General features: G+C 47.5%; 1 protein-coding gene across 3 annotated transcripts in view; it reads right to left on the bottom strand.

Annotated features, from left to right (window-relative positions):
* The window catches only part of LOC106609762 (plexin-A4), a 493,355-nt gene that overhangs the window by 46,532 nt on the left and 421,741 nt on the right, over positions 1 to 25,082 (bottom strand). For all 3 annotated transcript variants that reach the window (XM_045722278.1, XM_045722276.1, XM_045722277.1), the window contains exons 22-26: positions 18,506 to 18,774; positions 9,224 to 9,290; positions 8,326 to 8,472; positions 6,176 to 6,335; positions 358 to 461 (exon numbers count right to left, since the gene is read on the bottom strand). In XM_045722278.1, coding sequence (XP_045578234.1) covers positions 358 to 461; positions 6,176 to 6,335; positions 8,326 to 8,472; positions 9,224 to 9,290; positions 18,506 to 18,774 — 747 coding nt within the window. The remainder of the gene's footprint in view (positions 1 to 357; positions 462 to 6,175; positions 6,336 to 8,325; positions 8,473 to 9,223; positions 9,291 to 18,505; positions 18,775 to 25,082) is intronic.

Here is a 25,082-nt window from a genome sequence, read left to right as displayed (position 1 = left end):
AGATATGTGTGTTCTAGATAGTGATGCGTGTACCTGGTAGTATAGATATGTATGTTCTAGATAGTGATGCATGTACCTGGTCGTATAGATATTTGTGTTGTAGATAGTGATGCATGTACCTGGTCGTATAGATATTTGTGTTGTAGATAGTGATGCATGTAACTGGTCGTATAGATATTTGTGTTGTAGATAGTGATGCATGTAACTGGTCGTAAGTCAGAATGTAGATATGTGTGTTTAAAAAAATAATATACACACACCTTTATTTAACTAGGCAAGTAAGTTAAGAACAAATTCTTATTTTCAATGACGGCCTAGGAATAGTGGGTTAACTGTTCTAGATAGTGATGCGTGTACCTGGTAGTGAGCAAGCATGTTGAGTCTCTTCCAGTCGCTCTCAATCTTGGTAGAGAGGTCTTCGTCCATCAGGATCGTACGCTGACCTCTGCCCTGGCGCCACTCTGTGAGGGGGCAAAGGTAAAGACAGGTTAGGGCACTATAGGGAGAAAGAGAGATTTATATCCAGCCTGCACAGAATGACCTTTTCCACAAGATGCAGTGATCACTATCACATAGTGAATCCATGTCACGCTCTCTTTTTGTACACTCCTTTGATGTCACACACACAGGTTGGCATTTATTGTCATGAATCTTTCCCTGGAGGCAGCTCTGTAGAGTGGTCACTGACTGGCACAGCCACAAAGTCATCAAATCTGATTTTAAACATATTGTTACAATATAGCCAGTTTTGACTTTCTAGATGGCCCGTGTAGTGAAAAATCACTTATTTCTGCCTCCAGGGCAAGATTCATGACAGTGAATGTCAACCTGTGTCACATACACACTGGTTCTACAGGAGCCATGTATGTTTGGACTGTGAGAAGAGAAGGTGAGTGGCAGTGAAACAGATCTGGAGTTCCTGGAATCCTTCCTTTGAGGCCAGCATGAGATTCCCAGGCTACAAAGTAGCGATACCGAGAAGTAGAACGAGTGACAACGAGTGTTAGTAGCAAGAGAGAACGATAGGGAGGACAAGAAGAGGGAAAAGGGAGGAAAATTAATCACCCACTCTGCTCTTTGATAGAGAGCGGATTGGGGGCCTCCGCTGGGCCCTCTCAATCCATGGATGTGATTATCGCTACTAGCCAAGTTCCCTACTTCCTCTTTCATCTGTGGCGGGCCCCTGGCCCCCACGCTGAGTGCTCTCCACCATCGACCAGCGCTAAGCCCCCTGCTGAACTGTCTCTTATTGTCATTACTGGGAACTAGCTAGGGCAGGAGAAACCACACCACTGCTACCCCATTCAGCTGGACTTTCAGTCTCAGCTAGAGATACCACACCATTGCACCCTCAGGAGATACCCCACCAAAGCATCCTAAAGATTAATCCAACCACCGCACCCTTCAAGAGAAACCATACCACCGCACCCACTCGCGATACAACACCACCAACAGATACTCCACCCCAAAGACATACGAAATACCCCACCACCCTCACCACCGTAGAGAAACCCCACCACTGTATTCCCTCACATTATAATGAAAATAAAATATATTGTGGAAAACAAACAAGGAGGTGATATTCTTTTGTTTGCCGCATTTGAGTTTATATAAGAATGTGTCACTGTGTCGGTGTTGTTCCTGCCTGGCGTCGGCCACTGTCATCTCCTATTCCAATCACAAATAGACCAACAAAGCAGCAATCACAGGGCGGATGATGAAACACGTCCTAGGAGGGGTGAGGAGAATAACTTTGGCATCAGAAATCTCCAGGAAACACAAAGCCTCCTATTGTTTTCTCTCTGTACTGTACATCTTTCCATCAACATGCAAATGACCTGAGTCTCCAGTTGGGCCAGAGTAAACAAACCAAAGGAAGAGGAGAGAGGGAATTGGAAAAAAGGAGAGGAAAGAAAGGATGAAGTTGGAGAAAACCAGAGTAAGATGAGATTGCCCCTATATCCCAATCCTCCCAGGTCTCTCTGTGTGGAGCCCAGTGTTGTAGATGATGGCTTTGGGGAGTGGAGGGATTCTAGAACATCGGAGCTCCTACAGTGAAGGTGAAGGTTATTGAGGTAGTGTTGTTATACTGCAGAAGGGGAAGCAGTGAAGGTTGTTGAGGTAGTGTTGTTATACTGCAGAGGGGGAAGCAGTGAAGGTTATTGAGGTAGTGTTGTCATACTGCAGAGGGGGAAGCAGTGAAGGTTATTGAGGTAGTGTTGTCATACTGCAGAGGGGGAAGCAGTGAAGGTTATTGAGGTAGTGTTGTCATACTGCAGGGGGGAAGCAGTGAAGATTATTGAGGTAGTGTTGTTATACTGCAGAGGGGGAAGCAGTGAAGGTTATTGAGGTAGTGTTGTCATACTGCAGAGGGGGAAGCAGTGAAGGTTATTGTGGTAGTGTTGTTATACTGCAGAGGGGGAAGCAGTGAAGGTCATTGAGGTAGTGTTGTCATACTGCAGAGGGGGAAGCAGTGAAGGTTATTGAGGTAGTGTTGATATACTGCAGAGGGAGAAGCAGTGAAGGTTATTGAGGTAGTGTTGTCATACTGCAGAGGGGGAAGCAGTGAAGGTTATTGTGGTAGTGTTGTTATACTGCAGAGGGGGAAGCAGTGAAGGTTATTGTGGTAGTGTTGTTATACTGCAGAGGGGGAAGCAGTGAAGGTTATTGAGGTAGTGTTGTCATACTGCAGAGGGGGAAGCAGTGAAGGTTATTGTGGTAGTGTTGTTATACTGCAGAGGGGGAAGCATCGAAGGTTACTGTGGTAGTGTTGTTATACTGCAGAGGGGGAAGCAGTGAAAGTTATTGAGGTAGTGTTGTCATACTGCAGAGGGGGAAGCAGTGAAGGTTATTGAGGTAGTGTTGTTATACTGCAGAGGGGAAGCAGTGAAGGTTATTGTGGTATTGTCGTTATACTGCAGAGGGGGAAGCAGCACACACGTACATGCATACGCACATACATACACACAATTCACTCCCCCCACCCTCACACACGTACCTATACCTCCCCCCACACACACACACACAAAGCAGGTCTTGCTTGGATTGGCTCTCACGCCCTGTCCCCTCCTATCGTGCCTCCCTCAGGGGACCCGGCATGGGGAATTAAAAACAATACCTGGGACAAAAAAACTCTTGTCAAATTTGTTTTCAGGAGAGCCTGCAAGATGGAAACTGAGGATTGTCAATATGGGGGAGGAGGTTGGGGGGAGGAGTTTGTCCGGACTCGGGAGGCCCGTTGATCTGTTAGTGGAATCATGCAGAGATGCTTCCTCTCCCCCTGAGTGGACCGTTCCATTCTGTGTAATATCCTTCTACCTATTGTCTTTTATACGATACATAAATTACACCGCTTTCCTCCTAAACTACTTCTTGTAGTCCCAATGCCCCCCCCAGACGCAGTGACAACATGCAGTGAGAAGTTCCCCCTCAGACTAAATGTCCAATTCTCTATAATAATAATAAACAATAAGACAACACACTGCCCGGTGGTCGCCATGAAACAATTGCACAACGGAGCGCTCGCCCAAAACCGAAACCAATCTCTTCACTTATCAGAGAGACATTCCCCCATCACAGCTCCATATGCCATTATAAATATACTATTACTAAGAAAACACACACACACACACACACACACACACACACACACACACACACACACACACACACACACACACACACACACACACACACACACACACACACACACACACACACACACACACACACCATCCTGATATGTGAATCCATAAAAAGGCTCGCCACTCACCGTCTACCTAGAAAGACCTGCCGAAATTGATGGAATACAATCAGGAAATAAAACATACACACACTTAGGCGTGATAGGCCGTGCAGCCGGAAAATGTAGTGCCAGGATGTTGTATTGTGGGACTGAGAGACTTATGTCTTCGTATAGCAGAATGGGATTGTCACCTGTGCTCCCTCTCCAGCCTCTAGGTCACCAGGCTGCTCGTTACGGCGCACACCTGTCACCATCGTTACGCGCACCTGCGCGTCATCAGACTCACCTGGACTCCATCACTTCCCTGATTACCTTCCCTATGTATGTCACTCCCTTTGGTTCCTTCCCCAGGCGTCATTGTTTCTGTTTCAGTTTCCTGTCTGTGCGTTGTTTGTGTTATGTTACGTTTATTTATTAAAACACTCAGTCCCTGAACTTGCTTCCTGACTCTCAGCGCACTCATTACATGGATGTACATGGGGAGCAGATCAGCTCATCACTCCTCACTACTACAAACAGAGACAATTAGTCATTTATAACACCATTAGGAAATAACCTTGGTGAAGAAAATGACAACCCAGTCTACTGAGAACAGGAAGTAAGAAAGAAAGAGAAAAGAAGAAGAGAAAGCTCGAGTGAAAGAAAAGAAAGCCGATCTTTTCGAGAGTTTCACAGAAAAAATATATAAGATTGAGGAGGTTTGGGGATCTGAGAGCCTCTCCATTGATTACTTGATCAATCATGTGAGTCAGAGTGTGGTCAACAGGGCTCGATCGATGGGGAGTCGGGGAGGGAAGAGAACAATCACACAGCACCAGTCATAGGAGACAGAGAGAGGTCTGCTGGACTCAACTCTCCTGAGATCTAGGGAGGGAGGCTGGTCTTTTGTCTCATAGGAGACAGAGAGAGATCTGCTGGACTCAACTCTCCTGAGATCTATGGAGGGAAGCTGGTCTTTTGTCTCATAGGAGACAGAGAGAGGTCTGCTGGACTCAACTCTCCTGAGATCTATGGAGGGAGGCTGGTGTTTTGTCTCATAGGAGACAGAGAGAGGTCTGCTGGACTCAACTCTCCTGAGATCTATGGAGGGAGGCTGGTGTTTTGTCTCATAGGAGACAGAGAGAGGTCTGCTGGACTCAACTCTCCTGAGATCTATGGAGGGAGGCTGGTCTTTTGTCTCATAGGAGCCAGAGAGAGGTCTGCTGGACTCAACTCTCCTGAGATCTATGGAGGGAGGCTCGTCTTTTGTCTCATAGGAGACAGAGAGAGGTCTGCTGGACTCAACTCTCCTGAGATCTATGGAGGGAGGCTGGTGTTTTGTATCATAGGAGACAGAGAGAGGTCTGCTGGACTCAACTCTCCTGAGATCTATGGAGGGAGGCTGGTGTTTTGTCTCATAGGAGCCAGAGAGAGGTCTGCTGGACTCAACTCTCCTGAGATCTATGGAGGGAGGCTGGTCTTTTGTCTCATAGGAGACAGAGAGAGGTCTGCTGGACTCAACTCTCCTGAGATCTATGGAGGGAGGCTGGTCTTTTGTCTCATAGGAGCCAGAGAGAGATCTGCTGGACTCAACTCTCCTGAGATCTATGGGAGGGAGGCTGGTCTTTTGTCTCATAGGAGCCAGAGAGAGGTCTGCTGGACTCAACTCTCCTGAGATCTATGGGAGGGAGGCTGGTCTTTTGTCTCATAGGAGACAGAGAGAGGTCTGCTGGACTCAACTCTCCTGAGATCTATGGAGGGAGGCTGGTCTTTTGTCTCATAGGAGACAGAGAGAGGTCTGCTGGACTCAACTCTCCTGAGATCTATGGGAGGGAGGCTGGTGTTTAGTCTCTCTGAACACTGCAGTAATTTGAAGAAGTCTTGAGAATCAATGGGTGTAGATCACAGGTGTCAAACTCATTCCACAGAGGGCTGAGTGGCTGCGAGTTTCTCGCTCCTCCTTTGTACAGGACTGATGAATTAAGGTCACTAATTAGTAAGGAACTCCCCTCACCTGGTTGTCTAGGTCTTAATTGAAAGGAGAAATCAAAAACCAGCAGACACTAAGCCCTCTGTGGAGTGAGTTTAACATCCCTGGTGTAGAGGAACATGAGAACTCTCAAAATGGCCTCCACATGTTCAATAACTGAAGACTAATCAACACCGATTGGTCCACGTGATGGAAAAATAACTCAATGTTCATCAATTAAAAGCAGAAAATACAATATATATTTGCAATAATAATTCCAGGTGTTAACCTTTTCAACTCCAGGGAACATTTTTTCCATTTGTACACGTATATGGTTGCTGTAGAAAAAGGGGCTCATTGACTGATCAGACTTGTATTCACCCGGCACAAAACGGTCCCGAACGGATTTCCAATAAGAAATGTTTTTGTTTTCCATTGCATAACATTTTGCTACAGAGTGCCCTAATGAACGGGGATCTTACCTAGGTCCATGTCAGAGGCCTTCTGTCGGTGGGAGTGGGGAACGTTCTTGTATATGGCGTCCAGGATCTTTTCCTTCACCTGGCTGATGGAGTCACAGTTCAACACCTTCACCTGGATCTCAGGGCTCTTCTCATTGTCCGGGTGGATGCAGTTCACCACCTGTAGGGAACAGGGACAAGACTTGGAGTTATACGCCTGCTATTACAATAGGAATACAGTTCACCACCTGTAGGGAACAGGGACAAGACTTGGAGTTATACGCCTGCTATTACAATAGGAATACAGTTCACCACCTGTAGGGAACAGGGACAAGACTTGGAGTTATACGCCTGCTATTACAATAGGAATACAGTTCACCACCTGTAGGGAACAGGGACAAGACTTGGAGTTATACGCCTGCTATTACAATAGGAATACAGTTCACCACCTGTAGGGAACAGGGACAAGACTTGGAGTTATACGCCTCCTATTACAATAGGAATACAGTTCACCACCTGTAGGGAACAGGGACAAGACTTGGAGTTATACGCCTGCTATTACAATAGGAATACAGTTCACCACCTGTAGGGACCAGGGACAGGTATTTTTCTATAGAATAGAGAACCACATCAGGAGTTGATGAGGGATTCAGGTATGCTGTGTCTCAGTTGATAATTATATTGGAGATGGAGACACATTCTGTGGGATGACGATAATTAAACTATGGCGTGGTCGTTGAATATCAGGTTTGAAAGAGGCCATTCTGTATCTGTCAAGTCTGGTAAAGTCTTTCCTGTAATAGAAATGGGTATTCAGAGAAACTGGCCTCCCAGGGGGGGCCAGTCTGACACGGCATGGCTACCTTGAGTCGATGAGTGGTTAACAAGCTAATTATTATCGCATGGTTATTATCATTCACAATGAATACATCAGCCATCATCATCAGCATCAGCATCATCGCCATTGAGGCTCTCGCCAGATGTAATTACATGGTCCAAGGGAAAGAAGGAGGCCATTTACACAAGAAAGAGGAAATAAAATACTTTATGGTCCCATGCTGTTCCCAGTACAATTCAATACCTCTATCGTTGGGCAGATAATTACATGTTGTAAAAGGGCCATTCCATCATCAATCCTTCTAGATTGATTGAGACAGAGATACTGTTTCTCACGGCCAACTGAAATAACTCTATTGCTCTCCAAGCAATCTGAGCCACACTGTGTGCTTCCTGGGAATGGTTTGATTTGTCTTACAGAGACATTCAGGGGAGCTAGTAACAAACTGCCTGGCTGGGTGTCTTGTCTTCCCTCAGTCAGCTCAGGTCACAGTGGTGGAGGAGAGGAATGAAGGTGATCAGAGAGTAGAACAGAAAGAGAGACCAGGGAAACAACCGGTCTTCCCTGCCTCCTCCCCCTCTTCCTCGCCTCCTCTCCCCTCTTCCCTGATCTCTAACACACTCCCCACTCTTCCCTGCCTCCTCCCCCTCTTCCTCGCCTCCTCTCCCCTCTTCCCTGATCTCTAACACACTCCCCACTCTTCCCTGCCTCCTCCCCCTCTTCCTCGCCTCCTCTCCCCTCTTCCCTGATCTCTAACACACTCCCCACTCTTCCCTGCCTCCTCCCCCTCTTCCTCGCCTCCTCTCCCCTGATCTCTAACACACTCCCCACTCTTCCCTGCCTCCTCCCCCCTCTTCCCTGATCTCTAACACACTCCCTCATCTTCCCTGCCTCCTCCCCCTCTTCCTCGCCTCCTCTCCCCTCTTCCCTGATCTCTAACACACTCCCCCCTCTTCCCTGCCTCCTCCCCCCTCTTCCCTGATCTCTAACACACTCCCTCCTCTTCCCTGCCTCCTCCCCCCTCTTCCCTGATCTCTAACACACTCCCTCCTCTTCCCTGCCTCCTCCCCCCTCTTCCCTGCCTCCTCCCCCTTCTTCCCTGCCTCCTCCCCCCTCTTCCTCGCCTCTTCCCCCCTCTTCCTCGCCTCTTCCCTCTGTTAGCTCCTGTCTCTAAAAGAAAGTGTGGTCAGTGAGCCCTCTTCCAGTCAGGCGTGAAAGGAGGCGGGTGGCTGGGTGTTACCGTGTCCTAAAACCTTTTCCTTCCCCTCCCCACCCCACAAAATGCAGTTCCTACCCCAGCCCCTTGTCCCCCGGGGGGGGGGTTGACCCTTACCAGCATCTTGTAGTCGATTTGCTGTCTGATGAGTTTATCCTCGCTGAGCGAGTAGCGCGCCTCACCAGTGATGGAGTCTATAGGCCCCTTCTCCATCTGCTGCTTGATGGCACAGAAGAGGGAGAAGAGGGGCTCGCCTGCACACTCCTGTGTAGAGAGACAGACAGACAGACAGACAGACAGACAGACAGACAGACAGACAGACAGACAGACAGACAGACAGACAGACAGACAGACAGACAGACAGACAGACAGACAGACAGACAGACAGACAGACAGACAGACAGACAGACAGACAGACAGACAGACAGACAGACAGACAGACAGAGGTTGGTGTCAAAAATATAACCTTAACCCTAAATTTAACCATAGCTTCTAACCCTAACCCTAAAACGAACCTCATTTCCTAACCCTAAACCTAATTGTAATGCCATTTCCTAACCCTAAACCTAAATGTAATGCCATTTCCTAACCCTAAACCTAATTATAATGCCATTTCCTAACCCTAAACCTAATTGTCATGCCATTTCCTAACCCTAAACCTAATTGTAATGCCATTTCCTAACCCTAAACCTAATTGTAATGCCATTTCCTAACCCTAATTGTAATGCCATTTCCTAACCCTAATTGTAATGCCAACACTAATTCTAACCTTAACCCTAAACCCCCTAGAAACAGCATTTGACCCTGTGGGGAGTAACAAAATGTCCCCAGTTGGTTACATTTTAGTTTTTTTACTATTCTTGTGGGGACACGTCCACACACACACATTCACATACACATACACACACACACACACAGACACTTTACCATATTACACACTCTCACAGACATGAAGCTAAAGGAGCTGAATGGGTGAACAAAGCAGAATGTATCAGAGTAAAGTATAGACATTGACCTTTAGGAACTTGTATAGCAGGAAGGTGAACCAGTTAGTCAGCATTTTCTCTGCCACAGACTCCGTCCTGAAATCAACAGAGACATTCCATCAACATACCATCCCTCACAACCATCAGAAATACTCAATATGATCATCAAATATTCCCCACAAAACCAGGACTGTCGTAATGAATAGGGGCTTTTGTTACACAAACATTATTGGCTCTCACTTCTAAAGGCCCCCAATCTTCCTGCCTATGCCTTTTATATTCAGGCACACCAAGGGCACCTAAGCTACGCTGGAGTCTTAATAGAAGAGAAAGCAATTAAAACCTTTATTTGATCCCATTGGGATTGATGTCATTAGAAGGGCCTGTAATAATACTGGCCTCATTATTAACCTCTCCCTCCTTAGCCCATTCACACCCACTGTCTGGGACGACACAGCACATCACATTACAATAGAAAGTGAATGCACACATCCGTCGCCCTGCTCTCTTTCTCTCTCTGTTATGTTCGGTCTCTCATGCCAGTGGGCGCTCCGCTGGCGTGACTAATCGGGGCACCGTTCACTGGGCTACCACAGGCGGCCATACCGTGTGAATGGATAATATTCATGCGCACAATAACAAACAGCGGGGTCTGAAAGGCGAGAGGCGGGGATCGGATATCCTTTGACACGTCTCTGGCTCCTGTGTGGTGGGTAATCTGCCAAGAACCCCCCCCCCCCTCACCCCACCACCACCTCAATGAGGCATGGCCACAGGCATCAATATTTCAGGATTAGGCCATTGTGTGTGTGCACGCCCCCTTGCCCCTTCTGTCATTCGGTTGCCACCTGCAGCCTCCCCCTGGCCCCTCCACTCAGAGCCCACCTGGCCCCTTCTCTCAGAGCCCCCCTGGCCCCTCCACTCAGAGCCCTCCTGGCCCATCCTCTCAGAGCCCCCCTGGCCCCTCCACTCAGAGCCCTCCTGGCCCCTCCACTCAGAGCCCCCTGGCCCCTCCTCTCAGAGCCCTCCTGGCCCCTCTTAGGAGGACCATTGCATTGAGAGATGGAGGCTTGTGCCCGCTGTGCCAATAGGCCGGGACTGGCACCCCCTGCCAACCAGAATTGGCACAACACCTGGATGGGATTAACTTCCTGCTCTGTTTGCGACCGCACTTTTATGTCGGCGCGGCGGCCGAGAGAGTCCTCGGCTCTAGGGGTCAGGGAGGTCACGTTTCATCTTTCCTTTCATGTGTCCCTCACTCTATTCTTCCCCTCCACTCCCTCATTCTCTTTCCCTCCTCTCCCCTCAGACCCTGTCCCCTTATTTGTAATCAGTCACACTACCAAATGGTCTCCATGTAGACAAATTCAGCACATCAATCAAAGGGATGAAAAGAGAGTGTAAAAGTGAGAGGTGGAGAAGAGGGGAGGGGTCTCAGTGAAAGACAAGAATAACAGAATGACTTGGATATAGAAGGAGGGGTCTCAGTAAAAGACAAGAATAACAGAATGACTTGGATATAGAAGGAGGGGTCTCAGTAAAAGACAAGAATAACAGTATGACTTGGCTGAGTCTATCTCCTCTTTCAGCTCCCTCGTTTCCTCCTCTTTTTGTTATTTTATGTGTGTGTGGGTTCTAAAAGAATGTGTTCAGAAAGGTGTGTGTAACTGTGTGTGTGTGTGTGTGTGTGTGTGTGTAGGGGGGTGGCAGTAGCGAGCCAGGCCCTCCAGTAATGATCTGTTTTGGCACGGCCCCACAGGTAGTCCTCATGGCCGTCCTCTATCCAAGCCCTGCCTATAGGGAAGATGGGTTGAGGGGCTGCTGCACCGGGCTGTTACACCACAGCTGGCACCTAACATGTCCACAACGGTCCAACAACCTCCTCGACTGCCACATCTCTAGAACGTATCAGTAACGTTACTGATAAGTTAACATGGCTGTAATGCTCTGTGATATTGCATGTTGGCATGAAGAAGTGTGCCCGCTTGGCACCCAGTCAACCAAGTCAACTTGTTGGTACTTAGTTCCCCTGATTACGGAGCAGTCGTTTAGCCTCTGCACATGAGATGGGAACCAAAGAATTCCTGGATTGCAGATGCAGTGGGACGCATTAGTATGTCGTGCAGAGCCACGCTCTATAAAACGGAGGCTTAACGCTCAATGTATCTTCACAGCTCTCCCACTCATTCCACAGACATTTCTTTACAGGCATCTGGCATCACACTGATCATAAATGCATGATAATCTAAACCCTGGGTGCTGATACAACAGATGTGGCTTGCAAACAAAGTTTTGACACGAGATATCATTCCCACTTTGGTATTCTCCGGCGGCAAGGAGTGCCGACGAGCCTCTGGGAGAGAACATGTGATGGCCTGGGGGGGTCATAAGGCTTTTCTCTGTTAACCAAACACGCAGCTGCGTTGGAGCTCTGCTGCTAGCCACGCCCCCTTCCTCCAATCCCACAGCATGAAGTCAAAAATGATTTCAATTTCCCACTCGGGCTCCTGGGGAGAAGATTGGCTGTCTGACGCAGAGCACAGGCTGTGTCCCCAATGGCACCCTATGTCCTATATAGTGCACTACTTTTGACCACATCCCGATCAAAAGTAGTGCACTACATAGGGAATAGGGTACAATTTGGGACGTAGAAGCAGTCTCAGTGCTTAGGCTGCCGTCTTCTTACTAACACTACTGAGATAATCCTCACAGTATAATCAGAGGACCTCTAGCTCCTACTGATTATTATCCCTTGTGTATGTATGTGTGCAGGTGTGTGCGGGTGTGTGCGGGTGTGTGCGGGTATGTGCGGGTGTGCGCGGGTGTGCGCGGGTGTGTGCGAGTGTGTGCGGGCCGGTGCATCAGGAGGGGCAGATAGAAGGTTGCTGGTAAAAGGAAATAATTAAAGCCCCGATTTTATTAAATGATATATTATGAGCCGTGGAAAAGGTTTAGCAGCTATTTCAGTATGTATGAAGAGAGGATGAGAGGGTGTAAGCGGGGGGTGGGAGGGGTGGAGGAAGGAGAGGGGGCTGACGGAGGAGGGCGCAGAAATGCGACAGATGGTTGTGGAAGTCTCTCGTTAGTTAGTTTGCCTGGTGGTGTGCTTCAGCTGAGGTTGAGAATGGCAGATGGGGATGTAGAGAAATACGGGAGAGGAGAGTGGAGGAGAGGAGTGGAGGAGAGGAGTGGAGGAGTAGAGGAGAGGAGAGGAGTGGAGAGGAGTGGAGAGTGGAGGAGAGGAGAGGGGTGGAGAGGTGGAGAGTGGAGGAGAGGGGTGGAGAGTGGAGGAGAGGGGTGGAGAGTGGAGGAGAGGGGTGGAGAGTGGAGGAGAGGTTGTCTTGGAAGCGGTGATGGGAAGCTGGTCTGAACACAGTGCTAAAGATGCCCTATTAATGCACTTTGAGCAGTGATTTAGTAATCAAGTAAAAAGGCAGGGAGGGGGGAAAGACAGAGAAAAGAGAGAGAAAGAGAGACGGCCTGCGCAGAGGCGAGGGGAGACAGAGAGGGCGGGAGATAGATGATAGAGCGAGAGAGGGCGAGAGAGAGATGGAGAGAGAGAGGGAGAGAGATGGAGTTAGAGAGGGAGAGAGATGGAGAGAAACAATGAGAGAGAGGGAGGACACAGAGGGAGGAGAAAGGGAGAGATAGATTGAGGGACGGGGGAGGTGTTACTCCGAGCCCAGATTTAGCCTTCCCATCACAACTGAGTGAGTCTGGGTGTCTCCTCTATTTTGGGCGGGTATCCTGGGTCAAGCAGCAAGTCAGTGACTGTGTGTTAGGGCTAGCAGCTAAAGGTAGCCTTCAGACTGATGGTGGCCACGTGTGATAGCACAAGCGGCTAACAGTTAGCCTCCACACTGAGGGTGACTGTGTGTGTTAGCTCTAGCAGCTAACAGTTAGCCTCCACACTGAGGGTGACTGTGTGTTAACAGTTAGCCTCTACACTGAGGGTGACAGTGTGTGTTAGCGCTAGCAGCTAACAGTTAGCCTCCACACTGAGGTTACTGTGTGTGTTAGCGCTAGCGGTTAACAGTTAGCTCATTACTAAGGGTGACGCCCCACCGCTGGCCCTCACAGACACACTGAGAGAGGCATGCTGGGATGTTGGAGGACTGTTGGGTGGAGTTTACACCCGCCAGGTAGGGCTGTGGATGGCATGAGTGGATGAACAGAAGAGGATAAGGGAAGAGGTTTGAAGGATGGTGTGAGAAGACGTTAGAAGCCATGCTGGAGACGTGGGTGAAGAGACTGACGGATACAAGCTGGGGGTAGTGAGGGACGGCCTACAGTGGAAATGTGATGGAAATACCTAGTCAGTGATCAGTGACTGAGTTAGTAAGTTAGTTAGGTAGTTAGGTAGGTAGGTAGTTAGGTAGGCAACCTACTAAACACAGTCTATAATCAAATGAATAAACATGAATGATCCCCTGAGGGAAAATGTAATTCCACACCCTAATGACAGGATGTTTAACATTGCATTTACCAGGTTATCAACACTCAAACGGGGCAAAAATAAAATGGTGTCTGGAAATACGGATGGTTACTAAGTAATCAGAGAAGGAATGTCCCTCTCCCTCTGGTAGTGTTGCAGCAGTTAACCCCTCTAGTCTGGTAGTGTTCCAGCAGCGAATCCCTCTCCCTCTGGTAGTGTTCCAGCAGCTAATCCCTCTCCCTCTGGTAGTGTTCCAGCAGCTAGCCCATCTAGTCTGGTAGTGTTCCAGCAGCTAGCCCCTCTAGTCTGGTAGTGTTCCAGTATTGTTTTTACAGACTGTATTATACTGTAGTATTTACTGTAGTGTTTTGCAGACATTAATGTATTATTTACTATAGTGTTTTTGTTTTATTGTCTTTGACATAGGAGTGGGGGCTTTCTCCTTGAGGAAACATACTTAACACATTTTCCATAACCTTTAGGTAGATAGGACTAGGGTCTGAACAGAGAGTTCAGAGCTTCTGCTCTTTTCTATAACCTGTAGGGAACACAATATATGTGTCACGTCCTGACCAGTAAAGGGGTTATTTGTTATTGTAGTTTGGTCAGGACGTGGTAGGCGGTGTTTGTTTAGAGTGTTTCGGGGTTTGTTGGGCTATGTTCTTATGTAAGAGGGGTGTTTGTTTTATGTGTTTCGGGGTTTGTGGTTAATGTTCTATGTTAGTATATTTCTATGTTCGTTCTAGTCTTTCTATTTCTATGTTTAGTTAATGGGGTTGACCTTCAATTGGAAGCAGCTGCTCCTCGTTGCTTCTAATTGAAGGTCCTATTTAAGAGGGGTGTTTTTCTGTGGGATTTTGTGGGTAGTTGTTCCTTGTTTAGTGTTTGTGCACCTGACAGGACTGTTTCCTTATCGTCGTTGTTTTTGTATACGTGTGTTTTGTTTCGGTTTTCCCTTCTTTCTGCCATTAAAAAAGATGATGAGTATACATATTCCCGCTGCGTTTTGGTCTGATCCTTACGACACCCGTGACAGAACTACCCACCAACAAAGGACCAAGCAGCGGGGTAAGGAGCACGATGAAGAAGGATGGACATGGGCGAGGATGAGCATATCCAGGGCTATGGAGGAGTTAAGGGAGCCTGAGAGGCAGCCCCCCCCAAAAAATGTTGGGGGGGGCACACGAGTAGTTTGGCTAGGCCAGGGTTGAGCCCTAAGCCAACTCCCCGTGCTTACCGGAGGCAGCGTGGTACTGGTCAGGCCCCGTGCTATGGGGTGATGCGCACGGCGTTGAGGCCCGAGCATCCACAGGCCGGTGTGCTCGGTGCCAGCGTCCCGCATTTGCCGGGGGGAAGCGGGCACCCAGCCAGTACGGGTGGTGCCAGTCCTGCACTCGAGACCGCCAGTGCGCCTCCACGGCCCAGTGTATCCTGTTCCCGCTCCCCGCACTAGCCCTGAGGTGCGTGTCTCCAGTCTGGCACCTCCAAAGCCAGCACCATGCACCAGGCCTCCAGTGTGTCAGCCCAGTCTGGTACGTCCTGTTCCCGCTCCTCACACTAGCCTTGGGGTGCATGTCTCCAGTCTGGTACCTCCACTACCAGCCCCACGCACCAGGCCTCCAGTGCGTCAGCCCAGTCCAGCTCGTTCTGCTCCTGCTCCTCGCACTAGCCCTGTGGTGCGTGTCCCTAGTCTGGCGCTTCCTAAGCCAGCCCCACGCATCAGGCCTTCAGTGCGCAGTCCCCGTCCAGAGTGTCCGGCAACAATGCCCTGTCCAGAGTGTCCGGCGACAGTGCCTCGTCCAGAGTGTCCGGCGACAGTGCCTCGTCCAGAGTGTCCGGCGACAGTGCCTCGTCCAGAGTGTCCGGCGACAGTGCCTCGTCCAGAGCGTCCGGCGACAGTGCCTCGTCCAGAGCGTCCGGCGACAGTGCCTCGTCCAGAGCGTCCGGCGACAGTGCCTCGTCCAGAGCTTCCGGCGACAGTGCCCCGTAGAGAGACGGCCCACAGTCCAGAGCCAGCAGAGACGGCCCACAGTCCGGAGCCAGCAGAGACGGCCCACAGTCTGGAGCCGAGAGAGTCGGCCCACAGTCTGGAGCCGAGAGAGTCGGCCTACAGTCCGGAGCCGAGAGAGTCGGCCCACAGTCCGGAGCCGAGAGAGTCGGCCCACAGTCCGGAGCCGAGAGAGTCGGCCCACAGTCCGGAGCCGAGAGAGTCGGCCCACAGTCCGGAGCCGAGAGAGTCGGCCCACAGTCCGGAACCGAGAGAGTCGGCCCACAGTCCGGAACCGAGAGAGTCGGCCCACAGTCCGGAACCGAGAGAGTCGCCCTACAGTCCGGAACCGAGAGAGTCGCCCGACAGTCCGGAATCGGCGCAGCCAGAGTCGCCCTCCAGTCCGGAGCTCCCAGAGTCGCCCTTCAGCCCGAGGTCTCCAGCGACGCACATCACCCCGAGGTCTTCAGCGATGCGCCATAGCCCAGAGACTTCGGGAGGGGTAATATTTAATAAGTATTTAGCGGGGGTGGACAGGTTAGGTTGAGGAGTAAGGCCGGAGCCTGAGCCAGGAGGTTGGGGAGGAGGGGGTGTAGCACAAGAACCGTCGGTGACGTTGGCCACCCTCCCTTCCCTCCCTTTTGTTTGGGATTTTTTTTTTGGGGGGGGGTTTATTTATTTATTTATTTTTGTTTGAGGTGCATCCAGGGTCTGCATCTTTGGGGGGGGGTACTGTCACATCCTGACCAGTAAAGGGGTTATTTGTTATTGTAGTTTGGTCAGGACGTGGCAGGGGTGTTTGTTTAGAGTGTTTCGGGGTTTGTTGGGCTATGTTCTTATGTAAGAGGGGTGTTTGTTTTATGTGTTTCGGGGTTTGTGGTTAATGTTCTATGTTAGTATATTTCTATGTTCGTTCTAGTCTTTCTATTTCTATGTTTAGTTAATGGGGTTGACCTTCAATTGGAAGCAGCTGCTCCTCGTTGCTTCTAATTGAAGGTCCTATTTAAGAGGGGTGTTTTTCTGTGGGATTTTGTGGGTAGTTGTTCCTTGTTTAGTGTTTGTGCACCTGACAGGACTGTTTCGTTATCGTCGTTGTTTTTGTATACGTGTGTTTTGTTTCGGTTTTCCCTTCTTTCTGCCATTAAAAAAAGATGATGAGTATACATATTCCCGCTGCATTTTGGTCTGATCCTTACGACACCCGTGACAATATGGTCTATACTTGGCATGTAAGTTTCTCACTTATGGGTGGCACAAATTGGGATGTAGGGGAGGGGATTGGGCAGGGTATATGCAAATTAAATACTGTATTATTTACATACAAAAAAAGGTGGTGTTTTTGTGAACATTACTCAAGTATTTACTACAGTGTATATTTTCAGATAAAACTAATATTTATTATAGTATTCTACAGTATACTACAACATTCTATAGTAAGTACTATACATGATCAAGTGACACTACAGCGTTTAGTATAATATTCTACACTATACTACAGTTTACTACAGAATTCTATAGTAAGTACTGTAGTATTTTATAGTAAATTGTAGTATTGTTTCATTTGGGATTGAAGGAGGGAGAACCCCATTGTTTACTGCCTGGTAATGGCTCCGGAAGCTCTGGGTGCGATTAATCATGCCTTGCCCATACAGCATTAATCAAATGCCGCATCCGAGATTTGTCTGTTAAACGTCTCCTTCATGATGTGAATATGCGGCTCATTTTCTGACACAACCCTTGCACAATGATACGCTCAATACGCTCCCATGTTAGTGAACAGCTAGCGAACAGAGGAATCTGTGTCTGTCTTCATTGGGGAGGAGGATTTTGCCCGAGGGAGGACGGGAGGTTTGCAATTGAAATTAGGAAGATTAAATTAATTTACGACATGCCTATCAAATCATTGGGGAGGCTGACTGAGCAGTGAGCACCCTGACCACACGGAAACGTATTTTTCAAGGGTAACCGAGATGGTCACAAAACCTCCAGCACCATATATGGTGATATGGTGTTGAATTGAAGTGGTGAATTGAAGTGTTGATTGGGCAGGGAGCAGCTAGGGCTTTTAACAATCCCATTTCTTTTTCAAGTGAGGATTTTTACAGCTTTTGTTAATTGGATTCTCCGCTAATTAATCGTAATTATATTCTAATGATGTGCGTGTCAGAGCAGTACATGTTTCTGAGACAAAGTGATCATTTCAATGTCATTGAAGTTAATTCCACATGTCACCACCACGTAACAGTGAATATGGAGCGATCAGGCATGGCCGATCGGCTTGGTGCTTGACTAATACACTAATTCAACAAAGCCCAGTTTCAAAGGACGCATCCCAAATGGACCCTATGGGCCCTGGTCAAAAGTACTGCACTATATAGGAAATAAGGATTTTACCCTGTTCTTAGTTTTAGCATAAACCAGCCATTCTAGAGAGTTAGAGGTGGATAAGAAGTACGAACATTGGTATTAATGATCAATTGAGAGAGGCTTGGAGAGGGAAAGCGAACCCACAGCCACAGTTGTCCATTACCATTGAGTGGAAATCTGTGAGTGTTAATGTGTAGGATAAAGCTGATGCAACGTTGATGTTAGCATTAGTCAGCTGTTCAGAGCTTAACTTCTTAAGAGCTCCGCGAGGGCCCAATCATTCACTCTGTCGCAGATAGAGAGAGAAGAGAGATATAAAGAGATAAAGAGAGCGAGAGAAGAGAGTGATGAAGAGAGTGTGAGTTTGTGCAGGTGTTCTGGAGAAGTAAAGTCACTCACCTCTCTCCCCAGACACAGAGAGGTGAGGACAGAGCCAAGGTCTTTGTCTTAATGAGGCCAGAGATGGCCCACGAGAGTCACACACACACACACACACACACACACACACACTTCTCCCCTCACCTTCGGAGCAGCAGCTTGGGGTGGTTCTTGCTCTCTAGGTTGCGGTCTATGAGGTCAGAGAGCAAGTGCTTGAGGACATCAGTGGCGTACTCCAGTTTACTCTGCAGCATTGTCATGATGAGCGAGGCCACGTTGCCGCGGTCACGCATGGAGAAGCCGCGCTGCGACTCGAGCGTGCGGATGAATGAGAGCAGGAAGACCTTGTTGTTGATGAGCTGGCCGAACAGCTTCAGGCCCTTCTCCACCTGCTCCTGTCTGTAGCCCGGCACCTGGGAGACAGGGAGGAGAAGAAGAGAGGAAAGGGAGGAGAGACGGATATGCTTAGATGACAATGGTCAGGGAGTCTCAGGGTCAGAGGTCACACTTGTCTCAGATACAGAGAGACTGTATGGGGACAAGGAGACTTACAGTCATGCATGCATACATTTTACACACAGGTGGTCCGGGGAATGGAATCCACTGCCCTGGCGTTACAAACACCATGCTCTACCAACTGAGCTACAAAGGACCACATGGCCAGGCAAAACGCCTGGCCCAAGTCATGGGAGTAACATAACAACACAACATCCCTAGTCATGGGATAACATAACAACACAACACCCCTAGTTATGGGATAACATAACAACACAACATCCCTTGTCATGGGAGTAACATAACAACACAACATCCCTAGTCATGGGAGTAACATAACATCCCTAGTCATGGGAGTAACATAACAACACAACACCCCTAGTTGTGGGATAACATAACAACACAACATCCCTTGTCATGGGAGTAACATAACAACACAACATCCCTAGTCATGGGAGTAACATAACAACACAACATCCCTAGTCATGGGATAACATAACAACACCCCTAGTCATGGGAGGAACATAACAACACAACATCCCTAGTCATGGGAGTAACATAACAACACAACATCCCTAGTCATGGGATAACATAACAACACCCCTAGTCATGGGAGTAACATAACAACACAACATCCCTAGTCATGGGATAACATAACAACACCCCTAGTCATGGGAGGAACATAACAACACAACATCCCTAGTCATGGGAGTAACATAACAACACAACATCCCCAGTCATGGGATAACATAACAACACAACACCCCTAGTCATGGGAGTAACATAACAACACCCCTAGTCATGGGATAACATAACAACACAACATCCCTAGTCATGGGAGTAACATAACAACACAACATCCCCAGTCATGGGAGTAACATAACAACACAACATCCCTAGTCATGGGAGTAACATAACAACACAACACCCCTAGTCATGGGAGTAACATAACAACACCCCTAGTCATGGGATAACATAACAACACAACACCCCTAGTCATGGGAGTAACATAACAACACAACACCCCTAGTCATGGGAGTAACATAACAACACCCCTAGTCATGGGATAACATAACACCACAACATCCCTAGTCATGGGAGTAACATAACAACACAACATCCCTAGTCATGGGAGTAACATAACAACACAACATCCCTAGTCATGGGAGTAACATAACAACACAACACCCCTAGTCATGGGAGTAACATAACAACACAACACCCCTAGTCATGGGAGTAACATAACAACATCCCTAGTCATGGGATAACATAACAACACAACCTCCCCAGTCATGGGAGTAACACAACATCCCTAGTCATGGGAGTAACATAACAACACAACATCCCTAGTCATGGGATAACATAACAACACAACACCCCTAGTCATGGGAGTAACATAACAACACAACATCCCTAGTCATGGGAGTAACATAACACCACAACATCCCTAGTCATGGGATAACATAACAACACAACCTCCCCAGTCATGGGAGTAACACAACATCCCTAGTCATGGGAGTAACATAACAACACAACATCCCTAGTCATGGGAGTAACATAACAACACAACATCCCTAGTCATGGGAGTAACATAACAACACAACATCCCTAGTCATGGGAGTAACATAACAACACAACATCCCTAGTCATGGGAGTAACATAACAACACAACATCCCTAGTCATGGGATAACATAACAACACAACCTCCCCAGTCATGGGAGTAACACAACATCCCTAGTCATGGGAGTAACATAACAACACAACATCCCTAGTCATGGGAGTAACATAACAACACAACATCCCTAGTCATGGGATAACATAACAACACAACATCCCTAGTCATGGGATAACATAACAACACAACACCCCTAGTCATGGGAGTAACATAACAACACAACATCCCTAGTCATGGGAGTAACATAACAACACAACACCCCTAGTCATGGGAGTAACATAACACCACAACATCCCTAGTCATGGGAGTAACATAACAACACAACATCCCTAGTCATGGGATAACATAACAACACAACACCCCTAGTCATGGGAGTAACATAACAACACAACATCCCTAGTCATGGGATAACATAACAACACAACATCCCTAGTCATGGGAGTAACATAACACCACAACATCCCTAGTCATGGGAGTAACATAACAACACAACATCCCTAGTCATGGGAGTAACATAACAACACAACATCCCTAGTCATGGGAGTAACATAACAACACAACACCCCTAGTCATGGGAGTAACATAACACCACAACATCCCTAGTCATGGGAGTAACATAACACCACAACATCCCTAGTCATGGGAGTAACATAACACCACAACATCCCTAGTCATGGGAGTAACATAACAACACAACACCCCTAGTCATGGGAGTAACATAACAACACAACATCCCTAGTCATGGGAGTAACATAACACCACAACATCCCTAGTCATGGGAGTAACATAACAACACAACATCCCTAGTCATGGGAGTAACATAACAACACAACACCCCTAGTCATGGGAGTAACATAACACCACAACATCCCTAGTCATGGGAGTAACATAACAACACAACATCCCTAGTCATGGGAGTAACATAACAACACAACACCCCTAGTCATGGGAGTAACATAACAACACAACATCCCTAGTCATGGGAGTAACATAACAACACAACACCCCTAGTCATGGGAGTAACATAACAACACAACATCCCTAGTCATGGGAGTAACATAACAACACAACATCCCTAGTCATGGGAGTAACATAACAACACAACACCCCTAGTCATGGGATAACATAACAACACAACACCCCTAGTCATGGGAGTAACATAACAACACAACATCCCTAGTCATGGGATAACATAACAACACAACATCCCTAGTCATGGGAGTAACATAACAACACAACATCCCTAGTCATGGGAGTAACATAACAACACAACATCCCTAGTCATGGGAGTAACATAACAACACAACATCCCTAGTCATGGGAGTAACATAACAACACAACATCCATGGCATTAGAGTAACATGGACCCAACACTAGAGGAATCAGACATCACAACATACCTAGTCACTAGAGTAACATGAACCCAACACTAGAGAAATCAGACATCACAACATCCCTAGTCATGGGAGTAACATGGACCCAACACTAGAGGAATCAGACATCACAACATCCCTAGTCATTAGAGCAACATGGACCCAACACTAGAGGAATCAGACATCACAACATCCCTAGTCATGGGAGTAACATGGACCCAACACTAGAGAAATCAGACATCACAACATCCCTAGTCATTAGAGCAACATGGACCCAACACTAGAGGAATCAGACATCACAACATCCCTAGTCATTAGAGTAACATGAACCCAACACTAGAGGAATCAGACATCACAACATCCCTAGTCATGGGAGTAACATGGACCCAACACTAGAGGAATCAGACATCACAACATACCTAGTCATGGGAGCAACATGGACCCAACACTAGAGGAATCAGACATCACAACATCCCTAGTCATTAGAGTAACATGAACCCAACACTAGAGGAATCAGACATCACAACATCCCTAGTCATGGGAGTAACATGGACCCAACACTAGAGGAATCAGACATCCAGGGATAGACTATAGACTCTGACTGACTGTGGGGAAGAACTCATTCCATGGCCTTGGCATCTCCCATTCCAGCCAAATCCATTATCACTCCACTGGATCAATTAGCTGTGTAGACCCGGTTCTCTCAAATGACCGTGTGTGCTAATGATTCCAGCTCGGAATGTCGGCATGGGAGGATAACTGGGAGAGCGAGGAGTTTTGCCTAGCACTTGTTTTTTTTAAGGTAGAGGCATTTTAACCAAGTCTTTTGAGAGCCCTGCTTATTTCTTTGACTCCACAATATGAACGTTGTTCCCCGGCAAAGCTGACGCAAGATGAAAGCAGTGTGTGTGGTGTATTCCCCTCCACGGGCGGAAATTGTCCCTGCGCCGTTTACGCTAGTCTAGTCAGTCGGCGTGCGATTTCCCGTTTTCATAAATTGCACCTACAGAGATAACATTTTTTGATCTGTCAGGATAGATTGGAGTGAGCAACGGTCTCTCTACGCGACACGTCTGTCAGGGAGCACAAGTTTCCTCGCTGTCGCTTTCCATGAGGACACAGTAATCTGCAGTTCACACTGTGCAAGAGTTATTGTTAAAACCCTAGTCTATTTCATAACATCTGACATTACTTGCCTAGTTAAATAAAGGTTAAATAAAACATTTATAAAAAGGAGCAAAGAGACAGAGAAAGAGAGAGAAAGAGAAAGAGAAAACGAGAGAAAGAAAAAGAGAGAGAAAGAGAGAGAAGAGAGAGAAAGAGAAGAGAAAGAGAGAAAGAGGGAAACAGAGTGGAGGTTTGTTGAGATGTCCCATGAGACAGTCCCATTCAACATCCCACTGTAGCCCCATAATCAAACAGCCCTATTCAACATCCCACTGTAGTCCCATAATCAAACAGCCCTATTCAACATCCCACTGTAGTCCCATAATCAAACAGCCCTATTCAACATCCCACTGTAGCCCCATAATCAAACAGCCCTATTCAACATCCCACTGTCGTCCCATAATCAAACAGCCCTATTCAACATCAAGCTGTAGCCCCATAATCAAACAGCCCTATTCAACATCCCACTGTAGCCCCGTAATCAAACAGCCCTATTCAACATCCCACTGTAGCCCCGTAATCAAACAGCCCTATTCAACATCCCACTGTAGTCCCATAATCAAACAGCCCTATTCAACATCAAGCTGTAGTCCCATAATCAAACAGCCCTATTCAACATCCCACTGTAGCCCCGTAATCAAACAGCCCTATTCAACATCAAGCTGTAGCCCCATAATCAAACAGCCCTATTCAACATCCCACTGTAGCCCCATAATCAAACAGCCCTATTCAACATCCCACTGTAGTCCCATAATCAAACAGCCCTATTCAACATCCCACTGTAGCCCCATAATCAAACAGCCCTATTCAACATCAAGCTGTAGTCCCATAATCAAACAGCCCTATTCAACATCCCACTGTAGCCCCATAATCAAACAGCCCTATTCAACATACCACTGTAGTCCCATAATCAAACAGCCCTATTCAACATCCCACTGTAGCCCCATAATCAAACAGCCCTATTCAACATCCCACTGTAGCCCCGTAATCAAACAGCCCTATTCAACATCCCACTGTAGTCCCATAATCAAACAGCCCTATTCAACATCCCACTGTAGTCCCATAATCAAACAGCCCTATTCAACATCCCACTGTAGTCCCATAATCAAACAGCCCTATTCAACATCCCACTGTAGTCCCATAATCAAACAGCCCTATTCAACATCCCACTGTAGTCCCATAATCAAACAGCCCTATTCAACATCCCACTGTAGTCCCATAATCATACAGCCCTATTCAACATCCCACTGTAGTCCCATAATCAAACAGCCCTATTCAACATCCCGCTGTAGTCCCATAATCAAACAGCCCTATTCAACATCCCACTGTAGCCCCATAATCAAACAGCCCTATTCAACATCCCACTGTCGTCCCATAATCAAACAGCCCTATTCAACATCAAGCTGTAGCCCCATAATCAAACAGCCCTATTCAACATCAAGCTGTAGTCCCATAATCAAACAGCCCTATTCAACATCCCACTGTAGTCCCATAATCAAACAGCCCTATTCAACATCCCACTGTAGCCCCATAATCAAACAGCCCTATTCAACATCAAGCTGTAGTCCCATAATCAAACAGCCCTATTCAACATCCCACTGTAGTCCCATAATCAAACAGCCCTATTCAACATCCCACTGTAGCCCCATAATCAAACAGCCCTATTCAACATCAAGCTGTAGTCCCATAATCAAACAGCCCTATTCAACATCCCACTGTAGCCCCATAATCAAACAGCCCTATTCAACATCCCACTGTAGTCCCATAATCAAACAGCCCTATTCAACATCCCACTGTAGTCCCATAATCAAACAGCCCTATTCAACATCCCACTGTAGTCCCATAATCAAACAGCCCTATTCAACATCCCACTGTAGTCCCATAATCAAACTGCCCTATTCAACATCCCACTGTAGCCCCATAATCAAACAGCCCTATTCAACATCCCACTGTAGCCCCATAATCAAACAGCCCTATTCAACATCCCACTGTAGTCCCATAATCAAACAG

Source organism: Salmo salar, chromosome ssa07, assembly GCF_905237065.1.
Source record: "Salmo salar chromosome ssa07, Ssal_v3.1, whole genome shotgun sequence".
Classification (NCBI taxonomy): Eukaryota; Metazoa; Chordata; class Actinopteri; order Salmoniformes; family Salmonidae; genus Salmo; species Salmo salar.
The sequence above is the reverse complement of the archived record's forward strand: the minus strand, read 5'-3'. Positions and strand labels throughout refer to the sequence as shown.